Genomic DNA, 24,571 nt, shown 5'->3' on the forward strand with positions numbered 1-24,571 from the left:
AGCAGTTGATTTATTTTCAAATTAGGTTAATATGAATGGATTGCTGTCTGAGATTTCAAAGCTGTGGCAGATCAATTGGCTCAGGAATCAAAGACACCAAAGGTGATGCTGTTAATGTAAATGTATGAGCCATTCAAAATACTAATTAAAGACTGTAGTTGGTTTTATCATGTAAAAGAGCAGCATCATGAAACATTCTTTTTTTAAAGTTTATGTATTTATTTTGAGAGAGAGAGAAGGAGAGAGAGAGAGAGAGCTACTGAGAGCCAGGGAGGGGGCAGAGAGAGAGGGAGAGAGAATCCCAAGTAAGTTCCATGCTCTTAGCACAGAGCCTAACATGGGGCTCGAACTCACGAACTGTGAGACCATGACCTGAGCGGAAACCAAGAGTCAGATGTTTACCCGACTGAGCCACCCAGGTGCCCCTGAAGGATTCTTTTTGAGACTTACAAAAGATATTTAGATTAGAAAGATACAGTAGAAAGGTTGAATGTTATTTCCATTACTGGATGTAAGAACCTCTTCCCTCTGCCCATCAAAGTGCTCCATAACCCACTATTGCTTGGACCCCTAAAGTACAAATCGGGAGTACAAGTAAGATTTGTCTTACTGCAGGGGCACCGGAGTGGCTCAGTCGGCTAAGTGTCCAACTCTTGATCTCGGCTCAGGTCATGATCTCACAGTTCATGAGTTCAAGCCCTGCATCGGCTCTGAGCTGATGGTGCGGAAACTGCTTGGGATTCCGTCTGTCCTTCTCTCTTCCCCTCACCTGCTTGTGCTCTCTCTCTCTCACTCTCTCCAAAAATAAATAAATAAACTTGAAAAAAAAAGATTTGTCTTACTGTAGAACTGCAGGTTCCTTCTGGTCAATTTTTTTTTTTTTAGTAGAAGCATGGAACTTACTTCAAACATTGAACATTAGCACCTGACATTCTTTTCTCAGCAACAGATTGCCTATGTTAGACCATGCGTATGCAGTGACTATCCAGGACTTAGGGTCCTGAATAACGCATCGTGTGGAGAGGACGTTGATGGCACATGATAGGTGTTTAATACGTGTTTGTTGAATGAATGATGGTGGTGAGGGTGAACTGAAAATAAATTGATCATAAATAGGAGTCTCATCTGATAATTTTACCCCAGATTATGATCCCAAACAAGTCATTTAACTAGATCATTCCATGCCTCAGTTTCCATGTCTTTAAAAGAGAGTCCCGATGAATAATATATTGTGGTTTAAATTAAATTGTGGGTTAAAATATTGATTAAAAAGTTGGTGCTTTTCGGAATAAAACAGAACTGTATAATAACACTGAAGACTCCCCCTGCCCAGCTCACCTGTTTAGAGTAGGGAGCAGGGAAACAATTTAAACACCAGCTTGTATAGTTGCTCAACCCAGTCTTACACTGGTCATCAGAATGAACACTCACTCTCATTTGGCCTGAGGTTCCTTCCAGAGAGTGATGCTAACAGGTGAAACAAATAATACAACCGATATGCAACTACGTGATTATTTTTATCCTCAGTGACTACCCAAATAAGAGGAAGAAGAAAACAAACAAAGTAAGAGGAAGGAATGCCACATATAAGTAGGATGATCATATTATATATGGAAACAAGGACACTTTTGAGAGTGAAAAAGCAGCTACTGTTAATTGCATCAGGACATGCTTAGAGAGTCTTATGCAAACCAGAATGTATGTTTAGCCTCGGTCTATGCCATGCCCAGAAGCAGTTTTTTAAGCATATAGGATCAATTTAACCCTTTTTACCCAATGAAATTTTTTTCCTTCCTGACCCCTTGTTTTGTTGATAAAACTCCTCCCACTTCCTCTAGGTAGAACATTGGTAGCTTCACCATCATGTGCTAGTTTCAGTGTCTCTAGTTCTCATTATAACATCATTGGCATTACTGAGGCAATGAGGAAGGAGGTATATGCTTCCTGCTCCATTTGGTGAAATTCCACCTGTATTTTTAGCGAATTTACTCATGTAAATGTTCTGCAGTTACCGACTCCTTATTTTGTGTGATTCACTACAGGTCCTTGTAACCTGTAGACAAGCTCTTGAGTTTGCTGACTTGACACATTTTATCTCAACTGATAAATAGCCTTGATAACTTTTCTTTCCCTCCAGTAGGATAGATTTTCCCCCTAACCGGCACTGCCCACTCAACAGTCAGAGTATTGACATCTCTTGCACCTGTCAGGATAGCTGTGTGTTGTGACAAGAAGGAGGCAGGTCTTTTATACATGTGTTCAACAAATATTTAATTGAGCATGTATTGTGTGCCAGATGCTGTTTAGAGCCCTAGATTTTTAGTGTAGTCTGTGATTTCTCTATTGGTTTTCTTAATGGTATCTTTCGATAACCCAGAAAATTTTAAGTCTGATGATGTCGAACTAACCAAATTTTTTCTTTTCTATGGTTTGTGCTTTTTGTATCTAGTCCAAAAAGCTTGCCCTGCTTCAGCGTCATGGATTTATTATCCTGTGTATGCTTCCGGAAACTTTTTGGTCCTAGGTTTTAAGTCAATGATCCATCTCAAATTCATTTTTGTGTATGGTATAGGATAAAAGTCAAGGTTCAACTTTTATTTACACAGACATCTAGTTGATTCAGCACCATTTGTTAAAAAAAGACTTCCTTCTCCCCATTAAATTGGCTTGGTGCCTTGGTGGAAAAACAACTGACCATGTATGTGTAGGTCAATTTCTGGACTCTTTATTGTGATCTATTGGTCTATCCTTATACACCATCTTGATTACTGTAGCTCTTATGAATATAGTTTAAATAAGTCAAACACAATTACTACCCTTAATGGGTTTACAATCTGATGAGATGAACAGTCTGATGTAGAAGTCATAATAGTACAAAAAGGTGGAGAAAATCACAGTACTAGCCACAGATGTTGGAAGTACAAACGAGAACTCCACCAGGTTTAAGGTGGGCGGATGGGGAAGATTCCTGAAAGAGGTAATACTTAAAGTGATCCTTAAAGGGCAAGGAGGAGTTTGTAGAAGGTAGGAGCAGGCCTGATCCCCTCAAGGAAGAGAGAGAAGGCCAGTGTGGCTGGAGTGGAGTAGGTGAAAGGGAGACTGGAGATGATGCCGGAGGGAGGACCACCTTGGACAGAGCTTTGAAGGCCATTTTAAGGGTCTTGGCTTTTATTCTGAGGAAGAAGGGAAGCCACCAAAAGGGTTTGAATGGAGAAGTGATTGGACATCCTTTATTTATTTACTTGTAAGTTGATTTATTTTGAGAAAGAGAGAGAGAGCATGTGCATGCCAGTGGGGAGCAAGGTAGAGAGAGAGGGAGAGAGAATCCCAAACAGGCTCTGAGCTGTCAGCACAGAGCCCAACATGGGGCGGCTCAATCTCACGAACCATGAGATCATGACTTGAGCTGAGATCAAGAGTCAGACGTTTAACTGACTGAGCCACCCAGGCGTCCCTGATCTGACATCTTTTAGAAGCATCTTCCCAGATGTTGTGTTCAAGACAGACCATGTTGGGGGTCGGCAGGGGGCAGGTAAAGACAGAAGCTCTGAAACCAGCTGTAAAGACCACAACTGTAATCCAATTAAACCCGGCTGTGGCTTGGACTCTGGTAATAATGGGATGACTGTGATTTGGGTAATAATGGGATAAAATGATCCCATTCTGAATATATTTTGAAGGTAGAGCCAAGAAGATTTGCTGACAAATTGAACACAAGACATAAGGTAAAAAGAAGAATCAAGGGTTTTGGCTTCAGCTATAAAGATGTGTTGCAATTTACCAAGATGTGAAAGAAGCACATTTGGAGAAGAAAATCAGAAGCTTGATTTTTCTACTTTAGAGTAAATATGAGCGATTGCTACCCAAAGTACAAGCAATTTCCTCTACAGAGGAAGTAGTTGGAGGATGCAGTAGAGATAGTCATCTTGTGAGTCAAGCCCCATGCGAGCAGCACTGTTCTAGGTGATGGAGAATGGGAGAGGGTGGACGTGATGCCCTGCACATGGACCCTGCTCTCAAGGAGAGTTTGTGGGAAGGCTTGACTCCCACGAGATGGAAAAATCATGAAGTCAAGGACCAGATTATGAGATGCAGGTCTCAAGTGCTCCAGGATAGTAGTGGGGCCGTATGAAGTAGTCAAGAATGCTTCTAGAAGGAAATAAGAAAGGAACCATCTTCATAGGATGGGAAAGACTTAGAGGAAAAAGGGCATAATTGTGGGAATAATCAGGAGCCGCTCAGGACACAGATGTTCTTGGCCTGGCTGGAAGAATTGTTGGAAGGATTTTTTTTAATCGGTTAAAAAATTGGTTTTTGGCACATAGTAGGCATTTGATAAAGACCAGCCAATACCACTTATTATATTGGGAGAAGAGATGGAGATAACTACTGTGTCCTGAGTCCACCCCCACCACCATATCAACACCTGCACCTGCTCCTTTAATGCTTTTGGCCTTTCTCTTTCCTGGTTCGTCTTCTATTACTTCTATTGGAAAATACTCAAACTGGGTTTTCTAAATTGTTTGTGAGGGGGAAGGAGTTGGACTTAAATATATTCAGCAGCATCATGTAGGCTTATGGGTTTTTAATAATCTCATTCAGGTGAATGTTACAAAGGTCCAGAAGGGGGCAATGTGACACTTGGACTTCAGGAGGGCTTTTTTCCTATGTTAAAATCAAGAATCTCAGGTCAGGAAAAGATTCTGTAGACATCATGGGGTCCATCACTCTCACTTGCCAGTAGAGAAACTGAAGCCCAGAGAGGGGAAGGGACTTGCTTAAGGTCACACAGGCATTTAGTGGGAAGGTCTAGACCCTAATCTCTTTCTAACCCTAAGTCTTTTTCCTTATAGCTTATATACAGCTGTGAAGCAAAACAAATTTTATCAAGTTAAATACAAACAAAACTTCAAACCAATGAAATTTAGATTAACAATATTACTTGAAAAGTATAGATGGTATTGTTTTGTTGAAATTAATTTGTTACTCATAAGTAAATTAAGTAAATGTGGTGCTTTTAAAAACAGCAATATAGTTATTCATATAACCTTAGTTTCTTTCATATGACCAGTCCTCCATAAATATTTGTCAATTTTCTGTGTATGAAAGTATAAATAATTTGGAATATTTTGGGATATCAGAAAACCAGTATCTGACGTCTGCAGTTCTTATTCTCTCCTTGACCCAGGTACTTTCTATCTATAGATATGTACATTTCTAATTTTTAAAGCAATTATACATGTTCTAAAACATTCAAACAATACAGAAACCCAGGAAGCAAGAAATGAAACAAGTTCATTTTGTAAACATTATAAACATTATATAACATTAGGTTGTGTAAACATTAAGTTGCTTTAGCAAAGGTCAAAACAACGGAGACTTAAAGAAGGTAGAATCTTAATTCTCTCACAACCAAATCTACTAGTAAGCAATCCAGGGCTGATATGGTGGCTGTGTAGTGTTGCGGGCCCAGGTTCCTCCTGTCTTGTGGCTCTGCCATTCTCAATTCATGGCTTCCATCTTGGTCTAAGATGGCTATTTCCATTTACACTGTCATATCCATATTCCAACCTACAAGAAGAATGGAAAAATGAAGAGGAGAATGACATGTTTCTTTCCTTTTAAAGGCACAACCTGGGGGCGCTTGAGTGGCTCAGTCAGTTAAATGTTCAACTCTTGATTATGGTCCCCTGCTTGGGATTCTCTCCCTCCCTCGCTCTCAGCCCCTCCCCTGCTTGCACTCTCTCAATAAATAGAGACGAAAGAAAGAAAGAAAGTGAGAGAGAGAGAAAAAGAAAGATGATAGATAGATGATAGATAGATAGATAGATAGAAACTTAAAGGCCCAACCTGGTATTGCATTTATCACTTTTGCTCACAGCTCATGATCAGAACTCAGACACGTGGCCAAGCCAAACTAGAAGGGAGACTGGGAAATATATCAGTTGGGTACCAGTGTTCCCAGACAAAACTTTGTCATAGAATAGTGTTTTTCAAAGCTGGCTATGCAATAGAATCACCTGAGAAACTTAAAAACACACAAAAAACCATGCCCTCTCTCAAGATCAATGAAGTCTGCATCTTTGGGAGCAGGGCTTGGGATTACCCATTTAAAAAAAGCTCTATGGTGACTTTGATGTGGGTCAGAGCTAAGAATCAGTGCCATAACAAAGAACCAATAGAGATGGGACAACTCACAGCCTCTACCATACCCTCCCTTCATTACTCTGCCCCTTCGGGTTGTCATCCACTAGTTCAGTCCAGGTCTTTTACTGTGAATATGCAAATACTTTTTCTGTGGACACATACATACATACATACATATGTGCATGTCTAAACACCCAACAGTGACTTTAGAATTTCTATATGTATGGATCTTAGGGTAGTAATATTACTGGAAAAGATGTGAGCCTCTGTGTTAGTCAGCATGGCACTTTATATTAATTTAAGAAAATATGAATATCAAAGAATGGAGACATCTGATGGAGAATTTTGGGTGTTGGATGAGCTAACGCCTACCTGAGCCACCTTTTGGGTCAGTCTCCACAAGCATCATGTACTAAATCATTTATCTTTTGCCAGCGGTTTGGAATGCCATGTCAATTACATAGGAAATTTCCATGTCTATGAGATTTTTGGTTTTTTAATTCTCTATTCTGTTAGTGCAGATTGCTATTGTACACCATCCCAGGTCTTTTTTTTTTTTTTAAGTTTTTAAAGTGTATTTATTTTGAGAGAGAGAGAGCAGGATTCGAGAAGAGGCAGATAGAGGTGGAGAGAGAGAATTCCAAGCAGGCTCCATGCTCTCAGTGCAGAGCCCAACACGGGGCTCAAAGTCTCAAACCATGAGATCATGACCTGAGCCAAAATCAAAAATCTAACACTTAACCGACTGAGCCACCCAAGCACCCCCGGTTCACTTTTTTATATTCAATAACTTCTCTCCTGTTTACTGTCATCACTACCCCTCATTTACTTCCACTACTGGGTATATTTATGAATATTTAAGAATCTATTTATTTATTAAATATTTAAGAATTTATTTAAGAATTCCTTGTTTCGGATTCTGTCTCCCTCTCTCTCTGACCCTCCCCCGTTCATGCTCTGTCTCTCCCTGTCTCAAAAATAAATAAACATTAAAAAAAAAAAAAAGAATTCTTGGATTTGTTGTTTATACTGTGTGAAGGGATCACTTATGAGGTATGGGAGACTTGTGATAAAGGTTTCAAATCCACCTGAACTTTTTACATGGTAAAAGTAAGAGCTTTTCTTCTGGAACACTATTCTCTCCCTCCCTGACCATAGCCTTTCAGCCTCCTGTCATGACAGACCTTCTTGAGTTCTGCTCAGATAGAGAAGAACAATGTTTTCCTATCACCTCCTAAGGCCATCCTTCAAATGTTATTCCCTGCTTCTCAGTGAACATACTACATCAGAGTTGAAGGAAGTTCTAAGGCAGAAAAGAGCAATGTCTGCTTTGACTTGCAAATATTTTTAGACCCCTAAAAATAAACGATAAGCTGCAAATAGGCATGAATGTTCGCACACTGTTTCCTAAATTCATTATTTCTGAGGAAACGAAGACTACATTTTGTTTTTCTGGTGTGATTCAATCCATGATTCCATTCTGTACCTTAATGCTATGCCTTACTCAACCCTGTGCCTTAATGTCCTTCCTTATTTCTTTAGAGGCTGGCATATTCCCTCAGAGGAGATGGGAAGATTTGTGTTTTGGAAATGAATTATGTATGAGATTGAAGTCTTTATGGGGAAGGCCCTGGGTTTCTGCTATGTCCTGATTGGAGCACGACAACGTTCTCTTCCCTAGGTGTTTGAAATTCCTGGTTCCACATGTTATAAGGTTTACTTACACAGCCTCCACTCTTATGGAGTTAATAATCAGGACATCAAAGGCAATTTTCTTTCTCTCTCTCTTTTTACTTAAATGCATATTTCCATTTTTTTTTATCATTTTATTTTTTTCATCACAATAAGTGTACTCTTTAATCCTGTCCCTGTTTCCCTCATCCACCCCACTCCTCCCCCTGGTTACCATGAGTTTGTTCTCTATAGATAACAATCTATTTCTTGGGTTTTTTTCTTCTCTTTTTTTCCCCTTTGTTTTATTTCTTAAATTCTACATATGAGTGAAATTATATGGCATTGTCTTTCTCTGACTTATTTCACTTACCATTATACTCTCTAACTCTATCCATTTCATTGAAAATGGCAAGATTTCATTCTTTTTTATGGCTGAGTAATATTCCATTGTATTTATATACCATATCTTCTTCCTTATCCATTCATCTATTGATGGACACTTGGGCTGCTGCCGTAATTTGGCTGTTGTAAATAATGCTGCAACAAACATACAGGTGCGTGTATCCCTTTGAATTAGTGTTTTTGTGTTTTGGGGGTAAATGCCCAGTAGTGTGATTCCTGGATTGTAGGGTAATTCTATTTTTAACTCTCTGAGGAACCTCCATACTGTTTTCCACACTGGCTGCCCCGCTCTACATTCCCACCAACAGTGCACAAGGGTTCCTTTTTCCCCACGTCCTCGCCAACATTCGTTTCTTGTACTTTTGATTTTAGCCATCCTGACAGATGTGAGGTGACATCTCATTGTACTTGTGGTTTGTGGTTCCCTGATGGGCGATGCTGAGCACCTTGTGATGTGTCTGTTTGCACAATTAGTTTTTTTAACTTTCCTAGGGCTTCGTTTTGTTTTTTGTTTTTGCTTCAGTGTATGAAAAGAGAATGACAACCCCCCACATCGTAGGACCCACATCGTAGGACTGTCGTGTTACACATCCATCCATCCGTTTGGCACTGTCACCTGTTGTAAAATACCTAACGTTTTAAAACTACGAATGTATTTTTGACCTAATGGATTGTAGCAATCTTCTTCTGAAGCGCATTATAGAAAAGTTTAAACAGATGCAAAAACGGTGCAAAGCATGTGGTAAGTCTCTGGGTGCTCGTCATGCAGCTTTGAAAGTGATCAATTCATGACCCGTCTTGTTTCATTTAAATTGCCATCATTCCCTTCACCCTTGATTATTTTGAAGGAAATTCCAGGCGTATCATTTCACCTAACAACGCTTTTTCCCAGAACTTTGATTTTTTTAAATTGACTTCTAGCTGACACACAATGTTACGTTAGTTTCAGGTGTAGCACATAGGGATTCAACAAGTCTATACCTTATGTTATGTTCACCACAGATGTCGCTACACCTGTCACCACACATTTTTACAACACTATTGGCTATATCCCCTATGCTGTACCTTTTATCCCTGTGACGTATTTGTTCTATAACTGGACACCGTATCTCCCACTGCCTTTCACTCATTTTGCCCATCCCTCTCACCACCTCGGTCTGGCAACCATCCATTTGTTCTCTGTATTTATGGATCTGTTTCTGCTTTTTGCTTGTCTACTTGTTTTGTTTTGTTAGATTCCCTATGTAAGTGAAATTATAAGGTATTTGTCTTTCTCTGTCAGACTGATTTCACTTCACATTCTACACTCTAGGTCCATCCATGTTGTTGCAAATGGTAAGATCTCATTCTTTTTTATGGCTTAGTAATTTTTATGGCTTATTGCTTGTATATATGTACCACATCTTCTTTATCCATTCATCTATCAATGGACACTTGGATTGCTTCCAATCTTGGCTAACATAAATAATGCTGCAATAAACACTGGGGGCGCATATATCCTTTTGAATCGATGTTTTTGTTCTCCTTACGTAAATACCCAATAGTAGAATCACTGGGTCATATGGTATTTCTGTTTTTGTAGTAACTCCATACTGTTTTCCACGGTGGCTGCACCAATTTACACTCCTACCCATAGTGTGTGAGAGTTCCTGTTTCTCCACATCCTCGCCAACACTTATTATTTTTGTCCTTTTGATTGTAGCCATTCTGACAGGTGTAAGGTGATACCTCATTGTGGTTTTCATTTGCATTTCCCTGATGATTAACAATGTTGGGCATCTTTTCATATGTCTGCTTTCCAGCTGTATGTCTTCTTTGGAAAAATGTCTGTTTAGGTCCTCTGCCCATTTTTAAAAAATTTTTTGAATGTGTATTTATTTCTGAGACAGAGACAGAGCATGAGCGGCGAGGGGCAGAGAGAGAGAGGGAGACACAGAATCTGAAGCAGGCTCCAGGCTCTGAGCTGTCAGCACAGAGCCTGATGCGGGGCTCGAGCTCACAAACCGTGAGATCATGACCTGAGCCGAAGTTGGTCGCTCAACCGACTGAGCCACCCAGGAGCCCCGATTCTCTGCCCATTTTTAATGAGATTATTCGTGTTTTTATTGGTGTTGAATTGTATAAGTTCTTTATATATTTTGGATCTTAAACCCTTATCATTTATATCATTTGTGAGTACTTTCTCCCATTCAGTAGGTTGACTTTTTGTTTTGTTGGTGGTTTCCTATGCTGTGCAAAAGCTTTTTCTTTTGGTGTAGTCCCAACAGTTTATTTCTGCTTTTGTTTCCCTTGCCTCAGGAGTCATATTTAGAAAAATGTCGCTAAGGCCAATGTCAAAGAAATTACTCCTTATATTTTCTTCTAGGAGTTTTATGGTTTCCGGTCTCACATTTAGGCCTTTAATCCATTTTGAGTTTATTTCTGTGTCTAAGAAAGTGGTCCAACTTCTCATCTAACAATTATTTTTAAAGATTTATGTTTGAGCCCACTTAAAGCTTTAAACCTTTTTTTAAACAAATTTTTTTAATGTTTCTTTATTTTTGAGAGACAGAGACAGAATGCGAGTGGGTTAGGGGCAGAGGGAGAGGGAGACACAGAATCCGAAACAGGCTCCAGGCTCTGAGCTGTCAGCACAGAGCCTGATTGTGGGGCTTGAACTCACAAGCTGTGAGATCATGACCTGAGCCAAAGTCGGTCGCTCAACCGACTGAGCCACCCAGGCGCCCTTAAACCTTTTAAACATTTTAAACTGCATTTATAATTTATTTCATTTCCTTTTAAATAAAGCATTTTATATGATTAACAAAAAACTTCCAAAATACTAATAATTTTTTTAGTATAGATGACTTAAACATCTAAACAGGGTAAACCTTATGTTTTCTTAAATACAGTCCAATGCTATTTATAAACAATAAAATTCCAACTCAAAACCACAAATCTAAACCAATTATTCAATTCTTCATTGAAAATTAGTATCACAAAACTTTTTTTACTTTATTCTGCTAAATTTTCTTCACAAGTACATAAAATACCAGTTTTATACATCATCAAAACGAAAGTACTAATACTATGGGATTGAGTCTCTTAAACATTTCTGTTTTTAATGATAAATCTTCCCAGAGTTAAAAGATACTGGATCACTGAGGAACTACTATGTCATTCTAGATGTCACAGAGACAGGCATTTCCCAAGCCAGTCTGCTATGTGGATTAAACTCAACAAATTTGTTTTCTGTTTTGTTCCATACTGAATAGTTTTACTAATCTTCTTGGGACCCAAATTCCTACAGATATTTTAACCGACAGGTGAGCATTTTATAGCTTTGTCTAACTCTGAGGTCAGAGTTATAAGAAAAATGCCCATGACAAAAAGATATTCTGGGAGAACAAATTACATGGCTAAATAAACTTCGAGGACATTGCATTAAACAAACAAATAAATAAAAGACTGATTGTGTGTGTGTGTGTGTGTGTGTGTGTGTGTGTGTGTTAAATATTACAAGGCTGTAAGGTACTAATGCAGATATCTTTGCCACTCCCAGGTGACCTTGACTGTGGACCTCTGGATGACCCTCCCCTTTTCTTCTGGTGATGTCCCTAGAAAACCTAGAGCAGACTGCAAATTGGCAACCTGAATGCCAAATCTGGCCTGATGGTTCAGTTTCACTTGGCCACACAGTATGTTAAAAATATTTAATACACACACACACACACACACACACACACACACACACAAACTCACACACTTAATCTACCATTTAAAAATTGAGAGAGTTCACCAAAGATTTCTTGATTTCCAGCTGCTTTTAACAAAAGACCAAGCAAAAGTAAGCCTGCATTCTAGCATGGCCTCTCTGGCTTAAACTGAGTCTGGACTTCCTTGTCATGCCGAGATGGGCACTGTGGAAGGCATGGGCCTTGCACTAAGCCCCATAGAACACCTGCATGGCCCTCTAGGTGTTTGAGTCTGTGACCTTGGTGGCTGAGGTTGACCTTGATGGCTGAGGGAACCTCAAGTGTGGTAGAATTCTGTGGGAGAAGAGCTGATGTCATAAGCTCGTCAGACTGGGTGGATTGGCCATGGACGGTGGGTGTCCGTGGAATGGAGGAGACCTGGGCTGAGTGGCTGGCAAAGTAGCCTGGGATGTCAAGCAGGGCAAGGGGTAGTATTAAGAACAGCTCTGCTATTTATTCATCAGTAGGGCACACCCAGTTCATACTGATTTTCCATTTGCTTCAAAATTTCCCAACTGCTCCCCATGGAGATCTTGACATGTGTGTTGAGAAATAAAGAGCTAAGAGCAAAAGCTAAGACAGTGCAGATGATTTTTAAGTTGTAAAATATATTTTTTAAATGAAGCCTATTTTGGGAGCCTGAGTGGCTCAGTCAGTTGAGCCTCTGACTTCGGCTCAGTTCATGGTCTCACAGTTCCTGGGTTCGAGCCACACATCTGGCTCTGTGCTGACAGCTCAGAGCCTGGAGCCTGCTTCAGAGTCTGTATCTCCCTCTCTCCTGCCCCTCACTGCTCATTTTCTATCAAAAATAAATAAACATTAAGAATAATAATAACAAGTGAAGCAAACTATTTGCTAAAGGTTCTCCCAGAAAGGCACCATGCCTGAGAAGGATTACGTGGGATTCAGCTATCAGTGCAGCCAGTTGCCGCACAGAAAACCCAGCTTTTCTTCTAAGCAAACCAGTGCCTGCCCTTGCCAGCCAGGGGAAAGGTCCTCAGAAAGCCTTGCCTAGTTTTGTAATTTAAACTCAGACAAAGAGAACAAAGGCCAGATGGTTTTCTTTGATTTACTCTTCGCAGTGGGTTGCAAGTCAAGAGCATGAATTACTAAGTAAGTTCAGTTTTCTTTAATCTTAATGCATTGCTATGCAACAGCAGTAAGTTAATAATTAAGGACCGATCTGCCTCCTCCGGAAGCTTTGAGCTACAGTGATGTGACTTCATGTTTTTGGCTGATGGGTTTCTAAGCTTTCATAAACATTGGTCGAAATCAAATGGGCAAAAGGGAAAACCCTTAGCAAATGCATCTGAGAAAAGGAAGATTTCATCCACAACTAGATATGTCATCATTTCCATCATTTGCATATTTTTGGCATGATGTAACTTGACATTTTGGGCCACTACTAGAAAGTAATGTAAATGTAAGCTATTTGTAGCAAGCCCACGACCTGCAGTCAGGATTTCTGCTTCCAAACATCTAAGAAAAGTTTTTAGGGGGAAAAAAAAAAACATTCTGCAAAATAAAAACGAGTATTCACTATACACATATCCAAGTGGGATTTATCTTTCCGTTAGATTTTTTCTTCTACTTTTTTATTGTATTGGAATATCTGGGAATCTGGAGCTTTCCCTCATTCATTACTATTTTTGAAATTTATTGGCAATTCGAGTACAATAGGAGTCATATGTCTTACTTTACTGGGGACACGATAGTGTGACTCTGGGAACTCTAATAATTAGATGTTGGACTTTCTTAAAAATTTTTTTTTAATATTTATTTATTTTTGAGAGAGACAGAGACAGGATGCGAGTGGGTTAGGGGCAGAGAGAGAGGGAGACACAGAATCCGAAGCAGGCTCCAGGCTCTGAGCTGTCAGCACAGAGCCCGACGTGGGGCTTGAAATCACGAGCTGTGAGATCATGACCTGAGCCAAAGTCGGTCGCTCAACCGACTGAGCCACCCAGGCATCCCAGATGTTGGACTTTCTAAATGGATTGCCAAATTTTCTTTTTTCTCTATTGTTCATCTCTTCTAGATTTTTTTTTTTTTTTTTACAAATCTTCAATTGAAATATTTAATTTCCCTTTCCAAAAGAGTTTTCTTGTTCTCTGAGGGCTTGTGTTTGTCTGTTTTAGCATTTCGTCCTGGTTTTATGGATGCAATGTCTTATCTTTGGTCTCCTCCTTCCTGCATTGCTGTTCCCTTCCAGCTCCTTTTGGTTGTTGTCGTTTTAGTTGGGCATGGTTTCTTTCTTTCATTTCGGAGCCTTTCTTCAGGTGCCTGGTCCTTCTTGGATGGACATGCATTGTAAGCAGAAGGCCCTAAAATCTGACTGGAAGCTCCCTGCCTGCCAGGGAACCTGGCATCTGGGGGACTGCATGGCAGGTGGTCAGGCGGCTTTTGTGTTGAAGAATTTGCGTATATTGGTTTCAGGAGGTCTTTTCTCTTGAGCTGTTTGGTTTATCCAAAAGAGGAATTCAGGGCACCTGGCGGGGATCAGTCAGTAGTACAGTGACTCTTGATCTCAGAGTTGTCAGTTTGAGCCCCACGATGGAGGTAGAGTTTACTTAATCAACAAACAAACAACAAGGGGGGGTGGTGAGAGGAATCCCCTGCCTGGAAGATTATATGCTTGTTTCCCTCCATTCTGGGAGCTCAGAGTGCAGGGGTGCAGAGAGAAGAAGGGGCCGGTGTATCCCACAAAGCAGAGTCTGACTGAACCCTCTGTCCTGCCTGGGCCTTGCATTCCTGAGCTGGGCTGGGGGTAGGAGGAGAAAGTAACAATCTGGCTTTGAAAAGGGAAAGGGCTGGGGCTCTAATTGCACCACATTTCAAACAATCCCCATCATGTTTTTGTCTGCTCCATGCCCCCAAACGTGGAGGCACTTGGTCTATCCTGGTCTGAAATCTTCTGAGCATTCAGAAAGGTGACTCTCAAATCTCCCAGGCATGCCAACGAGATGGAGGTTGCGGGTTTTGTCACTGTCTTTGCCAAATCACTCCCGGCTCCTCAGTTTGCTTTCCTACCCCGCAAAAACACGTTGACTTCTCACATTGGCTGCTCCCCTCTCTCTGACTCTCTTTGTCCTTGTGAGTTTATACCCTTTTCCCTCCTATTCCTATTGTGGGTGTTTGGAAGGAAATAGAAATACATGGAAGGGTAAAATTTCCTGTATTTAACCAGAATTCCTAACTATGTTTTGATTTTAAAAGCAATCCATTAGATATTAAGAGAATTAAGTATAATGATTTCCCTGCATAACCAAAAGAAAGCAAACCTATTGTGTAAGATGGCAACACATCACATTTTTTTAAACTGTTTCCTTTTTTAAGTGTAAATACATGCACATGGAAAAAATGTAAATCACATAAAAGAGTAAATAGTAAAAAGTACACCTTTCTCTCCCTCCAGCTGTCCATCCAGTTCTTTTCCCCAGATGCAGAACTTCCTGCCAGTTCCTTAGATATTGTCTCCTCTCTCTTACATTCTTTTTATTTTTTTTAATTTGTTTAATGTTTATTTATTTTTGAGAGACAGGGAGAGACAGAGCACGAGCAGGTGAGGGGTAGAGACAGAGGGGAAGACAGAACCTGAAGCAGGCTCCGGGCTCCGAGCTGTCAGCACAGAGCCCGACGTGAGGCTTGAACCCACGAGCTGTGAGATCATGGCCTGAGCCAAAGCCAGACGCTTAACCGCCTCAGCCACCCAGGCGCCCCTCTTACATTCTTGCTATCCCATTTACATACACTTTTCTGTCTTCTTAACAGGACATTTTGCAGATTGCAATACATTCTTTTTCACAAGTGCATAGCAATCCATTATATACGTATTATCATTGATTTAACCTGTTCCCTATTGATGGCCACGTAAACAATTTCCAGCTTTTGCCGCAAAACAACCCGGTAGTGAGTATCAGTCTCTCAATCCTCATATTAGAAATAGGCATATTTTTGTGCAGCGTGCATAAGATAAACTCCAGAAGGGGACTCCCCGAAGTGAAGGGTATGTGCACGTGTGCTTTCAGAGCTAGAGCCCAGTCGCCCTCCAGGCACGTGGACTCACAGTAGTAATGAATGTAATGGATGAGAGTCCCTGTGTCCCCAAACCCTATCTTGCCGGGACATTACCAAAAATGTTTTTGTAGTTTCCAAATTTCTTTGTTTTTTTTTAATTTTTTTTTCAACGTTTATTTATTATTTTGGGGGGGGGACAGAGAGAGACAGAGCATGAACGGGGGAGGGTCAGAGAGAGAGGGAGACACAGAATTGGAAACAGGCTCCAGGCTCCGAGCCATCAGCCCAGAGCCTGACGTGGGGCTCGAACTCACGGACCACGAGATCGTGACCTGGCTGAAGTCGGACGCTTAACCGACTGCGCCACCCAGGCGCCCCCCCAAATTTCTTTGTAAAAAAATCTAATTTCCGTGTAGTTTCATGTGTATTTCTCGGTTGTAAGTGAGGTTGAGCATCTTCTATATTTTAGAGCCATTTGTATTTTCTATGCAGTGTCTGCTCATGTTCTTTATCATTTTCTTTGGGGATATCGACATTTTTCTGATCAATTTGTAAAATTTCTTTATCTAAAAATTAGGCCTTTGTCTGTCATACTTGCTGGAAAGCTTTTCCTACCAGTTTATCATTTAATTTGCCTTATTGGTTTATGTTACCTTTTGGCAAACAGAAAGTAAGCATTTGATGTAGTCAAATTTAATGTTTTCTTTTCTGACCATCTCTGAGATCATAAAAAAAATTTTTTTCTAGTCTTTTATGGTTTCATTTTTTTACATTTACTCAGGTGGTCTGTTTGGAATTTATTTTGGAGTAGGATGAGTTAGGGGTTCAGTTTTTTCCAGTCAGCTTGCAACTTGTTTCAACAGGTTGCAATTCATCCTCAATACAAACCCATGGCAACATTTTTAAAATTGCAAAATTTCTTTATCTGATATAAACAGAAGACTGTCTCCCTCGCCATTGTGGAAAGACAATTAGTCTTAAGGTCATTGCGCAAGAAATTTAATTTGCAGGTAGAGTGTGTGTTATGCAAGATAACGCCTGACACCTGACAACTGAGTCTGACCTTCTTTTGTCGAATTAGGAAGAGAAAGAGGAGCAATTCCTGGGGGCACCTGAAACTAATCAGGGTAGCAAGCCCAAAAGCCAATTGTAAATCCCAGGCCTGAATGGGGTTCAAGATACGGAGCCCAAATCAGGAGACGGGAGAACCAGCAGAGATGGCCGAGCTTGGGGAGTCAGAGAGTAGGTTCCAGGAGGCCTGGGTGGCGTGGGTGCCTGGGGAGAGCTGATCCTTTGGAAGGGGCAAGGAGGAGGAAGATTTTGCATTTCTAAGCAGCCCTATGGTAATTCTCCGTGGGATGTCGGAATTCCCATTAAACTCTCACCTACACTAGGTTGGGCCCAGAATCCTAACAGCTGGGAGAGGTTAGCTCTGGCCTCGGAAGTATGGGCTGAAATAAGCTTTCTGAGTAATTCAAGTAAATCTTGGGATAGCGTTATTATTTTATAAATAAAAATCTTTACCTCTACTAAATCATATCCAAATGTAATGGTTGATAAATTGGTAAATTAATGCATTCCCTCTTCGTCTACATTTATCAGATACGTGCCAGGCAATGTGCTGAGCTCTGGGAAATAGAATAAGGTGCAGGTCCTTTCCCTCCAGGTGCGTATCTAGTTGGGGTACGAGGAGGTCAGCAGCAGAGACTGCAGAGTGGTGAGGTGCTCTGGAGTTGCATGAAAGGCCCAGGAAGGACACCAAGCCAAGTTCTTCATAGAGGTTGCTGGAACAGGAGGTGATCAAGCACTGCTTCCTGTCCAAAATCCCTACTCTCTTTATGTAGGTAAAGCTAGAGTTATAATCTCAGAATTATAATTCATGTTACTCCACTTGTCATCTGTGTGGTAACTTTCTGCCAGGGATCGGGGGAGATCTAGTGCCACTCCATCTGCATTGAGATTCTTAGTCTGAGCATGGATTTCGGGGGGTCTGTTAACCCCTTAAAATTGGATGCAAATTATACGTGCGTGCTGTTTATTTCTGGGGATAGGACCATAGATTCCATGAGAATCTCAAAGGAGAGTGTGATCCCAGAAAGCTTAAGAACCAGTGACTAGGGGCACCTGGGTGGCTCAGTCGGTTAAGTGTCTGGCTGGTGATTTCAACTCAGGTCGTGATTTCAGGGTCATGGGATTGAGCACTATGTTGGGTTCCATGCTGAGTGTGGAATCTGTTTTGGATTCTCTCTCTTTCACCCTCTGTCCCTCTCCCCTGCTTGTGCTCTCATTCTCTCTCTCTCTCTCTCTCTCTGAAAAAAAAAAAAAAAAAAAGAACCAGTGGCTAGATTTTCCTAAACTTAATTAAGGATCACTTGTCTTAACATTTTATTTTTTTTTTAATTTTTTTTCAACGTTTTTATTTATTTGTGGGACACAGAGAGACAGAGCATGAACGGGGGAGGGGCAGAGAGAGAGGGAGACACAGAATCGGAAACAGGCTCCAGGCTCTGAGCCATCAGCCCAGAGCCCGACGCGGGGCTCGAACTCCCAGACCGCGAGATCGTGACCTGGATGAAGTCGGACGCTTAACCGACTGCGCCACCCAGGCGCCCCATTGTCTTAACATTTTAAAAACATTGTAATCAGACCCTAATCTAGAGATGTGTGTGGTTCCTAATACCTGGCCCCTTTTAAACCTCTATCCCTTATCCTTTTTCCAGCTTCCTCTCTCCCTGTGCAAAAAGAGGAACAGAGCTGGGTGGCACTTGACTCTTTTCCTGTCTTTAGCTTATTTGGCAACCCCATACTTAATGACAGTAATAATGTAAGCAACTCTGTACTTAATTGTAATAATGTGATATTATCAAACAGAATTGGAAATTCACATTCCCAAGACAATCTCTTATGTTCACTCAGGCTTTTGGTTCAGAATGCTCAAGTTCAAAAATCATGTTCAACACACATTGGGCAAAGACTTTGTTTTTTTAGTTTTTTTTAATTTAATTTAATTTTTTTTAATTTACATCCAAATTAGCATATAGTGCAACAATGATTTCAGGGGTAGATTCCTTAATGCCCCTTACCCATTTAGCCCATCCCCCCTCCCACAAACCTTCCATAACCCTCAGTTTGTTCTCCATATTTATGAGTCTCTTGTGTTTTGTCCCCCTCCCTGTTTATATTATTTTTGTTTCCCTTCCCTTAAGTGTATCCGTTTTGTCTCTTAAAGTCCTCATATGAGTGAAGTCATATAATATTTGTCTTTCTCTGACTAATTTCACTCAGCATAAATATCCTCCGGTTCCATCCACGTAGTTGCAAATGGCAAGATTTCATTCTTTTTGATTGCCGAGTAATACTCCATTGTATATATATACACCACATTTTCTTTTTTTTTTTTTTATTTTTTTAATGTTTATTTATTTCTGAGACAGAGAGAGACAGAGCATGAGTGAGGGAGGGGCAGAGAGAGAAGAAGACACAGAATCTGAAGCAGGCTCCAGCCTCTGAGCTGTCAGCCAGAGCCCGATGCAGGGCTCCAACTCACAGACCATGAGATCATGACCTGAGCCGCAGTCGGACACTCAACCGACTGAGCCAACCAGGCACCCCTATACCACATTTTCGTTATCCATTACATCCATCGATAGACATTTGGGCTCCTTCCATACTTTGGCTATTGTTGATAGTGCTGCTATAAACATGGGGGTGCATGTGTCCCTTCAAAACAGCACACCTGTATCCCTTGGATAAATACCTAGTAGTACAATTGCTGGATCGTAGGGTAGTTCTATTTTTAGTTTTTTTAGGATCCTCCATACTGTTTTTCAGAGTGGCTGTACCAGTTTGCATTCCCACCAGCAGTGCAAAAGAGATCCTCTTTCTCCACATCCTCGCCAACATCTGTTGTTGCCTGAGTTGTTAACCTTAGCCATTCTGACAGGTGTAAGGTGGTATCTCATTGTGGTTTTGATTTGTATTTCCCTGATGATGAGTGATGTTGAGCATTTTTTCATGTGTCGGTTGGCCATCTGGCTGTCTTCTTTAGAGAAGTGTCTATTCATGTCTTTTGCCCGTTTGTTCACTGGATTATTTATCTTTTGGGTGTTGAGTTTGATAAGTTCTTTATAGACTTTGGATACTAACCCTTTATCTGATATGTCATTTGCAAATATTTTCTCCCATTCTGTCGGTTGCCTTTTAGTTTTGCTGATTGTTTCCTTTGCTGTGTGGAAGCTTTTTATTTTGATGAGGTCCCAGTAGTTCATTTTTGCTTTTGTTTCCCTTGCCTCTGGAGACATGTTGAGTAGGAAGTTGCTGCGGCCAAGATCAAAGAGGTTTTTGCCTGCTTTCTCCTCAAGGATTTTGATGGCTTCCTGTCTTACATTGAGGTCTTTCATCCATTTTGAGTTTATTTTTGTGTATGGTGTAAGAAAGTGGTCCAGGTTCATTCTTCTGCATGTCGCTGTCCAGTTTTCCCAGCACAATGTTGCTGAAGAGACTGTCTTTATTCCATTGGATGTTCTTTCCTGCTTTGTCAAAGATGAGTTTGTGGGTCCATTTCTGGGTTCTTTATTCTGTTCCATTGATCTGAGTGTCTGTTCTTGTGCCGGTACCATACTGTCTTGATGATTACACCTTTGTAGTATAGCTGGAAGTCTGGGATTGGGATGCCTCCTGCTTTGGTTTACTTTTTCAAGGTTGCTTTGGCTATTCGGGGTCTTTTCTGGTTCCATACAAATTTTAGGATTATTTGTTCTAGCTCTGTGAAGAATGCTAGTGTTATTTTGATAGGGAAAGACTTTCTTTATGTAAGACATTGTGCTCCATGCTGAGGGAGAGAGGAGGGGAGCAGGGAATACAGATGAGTTAAACCCAGTGCCCACTTTCATGGAGATAAGACATTTTGGAAAAAAGCACAAAGCACAGTAGGGATTCAGAAAGTGATTATTTCTTACTAGAAGATGCAGGAGAAAAAGTCATGAAGATATTCACACTGGACAGTATTTCTTATCACTGAGGATGCCATAGACTTTTACCCTCCAGTAACATTATCCTCTGTTTCTGCACCTTCAGAATGAGCTGTTGGGCCTGGAGGCTAATACCTGATTAGAAATACCCAGAAAATAAGCTTGGAGAAAAATTAGCCTTTGTCATCAAATGGCACAGAAAAAAAGAGTGGGAACAAACAATATAGGAAAAATTGTAAAGAACATTGTTCTTTGAATCAATGTAAGAATTTTTGAAAACTGATATTAATAGGAAACCTTTATCATCATTAATGCCATATCATTATTTTAAAAGTCTGGCTTTAAAGCAATTTAAGGCAACATGCATATTTCCTAAACATCAAGAAACAGAAAAATAGTTTTGCTAAAACTATTTACAGGCTGTGAGTGCTTTTCTAAAGTGTAGATTGAGGAGTGTGTGTATACATTTTCTTCTTACTAAATCATCTATAATCAAGCATTTACTACTGACAGTCATAACTGAAATTTGTACAGTGCTTTTTTTTTTCTTTTTAGATCAATGCTTACAAGGCAGTTTCACATTCATTATAAATCCTGTACAGTACATTGGCATAGGCTAATAAATTTTCTTATTCTCTGTTCTTAGGGTGATTCAGCACCTGCCAAACTTTTGAGACAGCTCACGGCTTAGAGGAAGCCTCATCTAAATAAAGGCCGGCTAAAGTGACATTGCAGGGATTTAATCCTTCTCTGGCAGCCCGTGTGACCAGAAGGCTGATTTGCAAGTTTCCACTCTCCTAGGGTCCAGATCACTGGGTCTCGGGGGCCCTGAGGCTGGCCAGCAGGAGAAGTGCAAAATGAAGGAGGTCAGAAGGGAACGCCAGCAGCAGGGACCCGGGGGCCTCCACGGGGCTCTTACACACCACAATGAAAGATTCTCCGGCCATCAAAGGAAATAGCAAACTGGAGGCTTTGTCTTGGGACGCAGCCACCTTCCACAGAGCATCAGACCACATGGTGGGCCAGAAAGTTCCTGGAGCCTGAGCAGGAGAGTGGTTATGGTAACTGGATGTGCGGGCCTATACAGTGAGAGCTGGGAAGTGCCACGTGAGGGAAGGTGGGAAATGTCTTGAGTGAGGTGGGTGGCTCCTGGCCTGGCTGGGCAGACTCTGCTGGCCCGTGTGCCTCTGCCCCCCTCAGACCAAGAAGGGGTCTGCTCATCAAGGAGCCTACCCAGATCTGCAGGCCAGCTGTCACAGACACGGGGCTCTGGCAGGCCCTAACTCCCATCTCCCATCCCCCGGGCCCTTGGCACTGCTCCCCAAGCCTGCCTTCGATTGGTGCCCTTGGCCGAGACGGAGATGTGAGCCTGGGGTGGACGATGACTGCAGTGTACGTGAATGGAGGCGGCCTGGTAACCCCCCACTATGCCAGGTGGGAGCGGCGGGATAGCGTGGAAAGTGGCTGTCAGACGGAGTGCAGCAAGGAGGATGAGGAGGGGCAGCCCCGCCAGCTGACACCCTTCGAGAAGCTGACCCAGGACATGTCCCAAGATGAGAAGGTGGTGAGAGAGATCACGCTGGGGAAACGTATTGGCTTCTACAGAATCCGAGGGGAAATTGGAAGTGGGAACTTTTCCCAAGTCAAGCTCGGGATTCACTCCCTAACTAAAGGTAGGATCTGACCTTCCTGGATTGTCTCCTGTGGTATCAGGACCTAGTGTGGGGACAGGGTTAGGAGGCCAGAGCCAGGGAAGCAGGTGAAGCGACATTACGGTGGCCCTGCTGGGCGCAAGCCCTGTGCCACACGCCTTCCATTGTTACCTCACTTGGTTTCCACAGTAATGATGTGAGGTCAGGATTTGTATTTCCATTTGGAGATATGGAAACTAAGATCCAAAGGAGTCAAATGTGGTTTTTGGCAGTTCAATCTCAGACGATTTTGACTCTAAAACCTCTCCCACCGTACCGTGTGGATGAGCTCATTCAACGTTGAGGGGACCGTGTCCAGTCAGGCCATGGAGAAGTGGGGTGGGGTAGGGCTTGGTTCCCAGGCAACTCATATTCCAAGTCCTTATTTATCACTTCTGTTTGTGTTTGTGTGTCAATGCAAATGACACAGGAGGCCTCCCAGGTCACCACTGCCAGTAGCTAGCAGGGTTCAGTCTCCCCTCCTCACCTGAGGCTGCTGCTTCTGTTACCTTTGGGGGAAAGGCTTTTGATCTCAGGACCTTCTCTGCTTCAGTCTACTCTGTGCTAGTTCTCTTTGTTGCTTGGCTCCTTGCCGTCTAGCAAAGACCCATGTTTCCTTGGATCCAGACACTCAGGACCCCAGACCAGCAGTGCCCACGACTCTGGCTTCAAGGAAGAACTCTACAGAGAGCCCGGCAGCCCTTTTTTTGGCCCAGCCCAGTGTGGACTCTCCCCCATGCCACGTGTAACTTAGCTGAAACCTAGAGATTATCATAAGGGAGTTGTAAGGCAGGAAAATAACACTTGTGACTTGATATAATTTACCAACTTCCTAAACCCCATGGACTCTATCCTGTTCCTGAGAGTACTGTACTGACCTGTTCTCACCATAGGCCCAGCCTGCTACCCTATCTCCAGTGTCACTCTTCTCTCATATTAGAGTTGACTCTTATTTTCTTTTCTGCTCCAACCTTCAATTCCATCTCTATGTTTGGCCCCTATTTAAAAAGTCACCCCCGCCCCCCAACACATATACACACATGTGCACACATACATAGTCCCAAGTCACTGGAGCTCCAGGTCTCCTTCTGTCTTGCTCGGAGCCCAAGCATCTGGGTTCACATCCTCACATCTCAGCTACTCACCTTGCTTCCCGGGGTAAATGACAGTACTTCAGCGGACAGTGACAGTGCTGACTTTATCCACAAAAGTAGGTCTAGTGCTGTAACTCGGATCTAATTGGGACGTGTGTTGCTTTTCAGTGGTCTGGAGCAAGAATGAAAGACAAAGGGGACACAGGGAGACGAGGGGCCAGAAACTGGGAGAGAAGACATGATCAGGAAGGGGAGAAGAGAAGTTGGGTAAAGGCAAAACAGGGGAGGAACTCAGAAAGGAGAGCAAGTCCGGCGCATCAGAAAGGCCACGGGGCAAAGGCTGAGCAAAGGCTACCAGATGTGGCCACCTTGGAGCTTTTTCCTGGGTGTGAGTTCAGGTGTTAGATTCCAGTGGTGAGGAAGCAGCGTGGGGCAGTGGAAAGAACAGGGATTCAGAATCAGATGAATTTGTTTCAGGTCCTGGTTCAGTCTCTTCCTAGGCACTTACTCTTTGGTCCCTAGTTGCCTCAGCCATAAAATAGAGATAATGATTCTTACCTTAGAATTGTTGGGAAAATTAGAAAAAAGGTATACAAAGTATATGGCACAGAGTAGCCACTCAATAAAGGGTAGCTATCATTGGTGCAACTCGATTTTTTTACTTAAATAAACTTACTTCGGAAGGAAATGTAATGTTATTTAAATAATGAAAAAGCAACGTCACTTGCTATGAATAGAAGGTAATGGCAAAAACAGATATGATGCAAACAAATTTAAAAGATTTATTATTTATGCATTTGCCCAGCTTTATTGAGACATAATTGACATATAACATTGGGTAG

General features: G+C 41.7%; 1 protein-coding gene across 3 annotated transcripts in view; it reads left to right on the forward strand.

The window, feature by feature from the left end:
* NIM1K (NIM1 serine/threonine protein kinase) overlaps positions 1–24,571 on the forward strand; it is a 66,185-nt gene that overhangs the window by 26,542 nt on the left and 15,072 nt on the right. For all 3 annotated transcript variants that reach the window (XM_040496474.1, XM_040496494.1, XM_040496483.1), the window contains exon 2: positions 21,591–22,617. In XM_040496474.1, coding sequence (XP_040352408.1) covers positions 22,326–22,617 — 292 coding nt within the window. In that variant the 5' untranslated portion in view covers positions 21,591–22,325. The remainder of the gene's footprint in view (positions 1–21,590; positions 22,618–24,571) is intronic.

The sequence above is a fragment of the Herpailurus yagouaroundi genome, unplaced genomic scaffold (assembly GCF_014898765.1).
Source record: "Herpailurus yagouaroundi ecotype Mexico unplaced genomic scaffold, PumYag 29, whole genome shotgun sequence".
Lineage (NCBI taxonomy): Eukaryota > Metazoa > Chordata > Mammalia > Carnivora > Felidae > Herpailurus > Herpailurus yagouaroundi.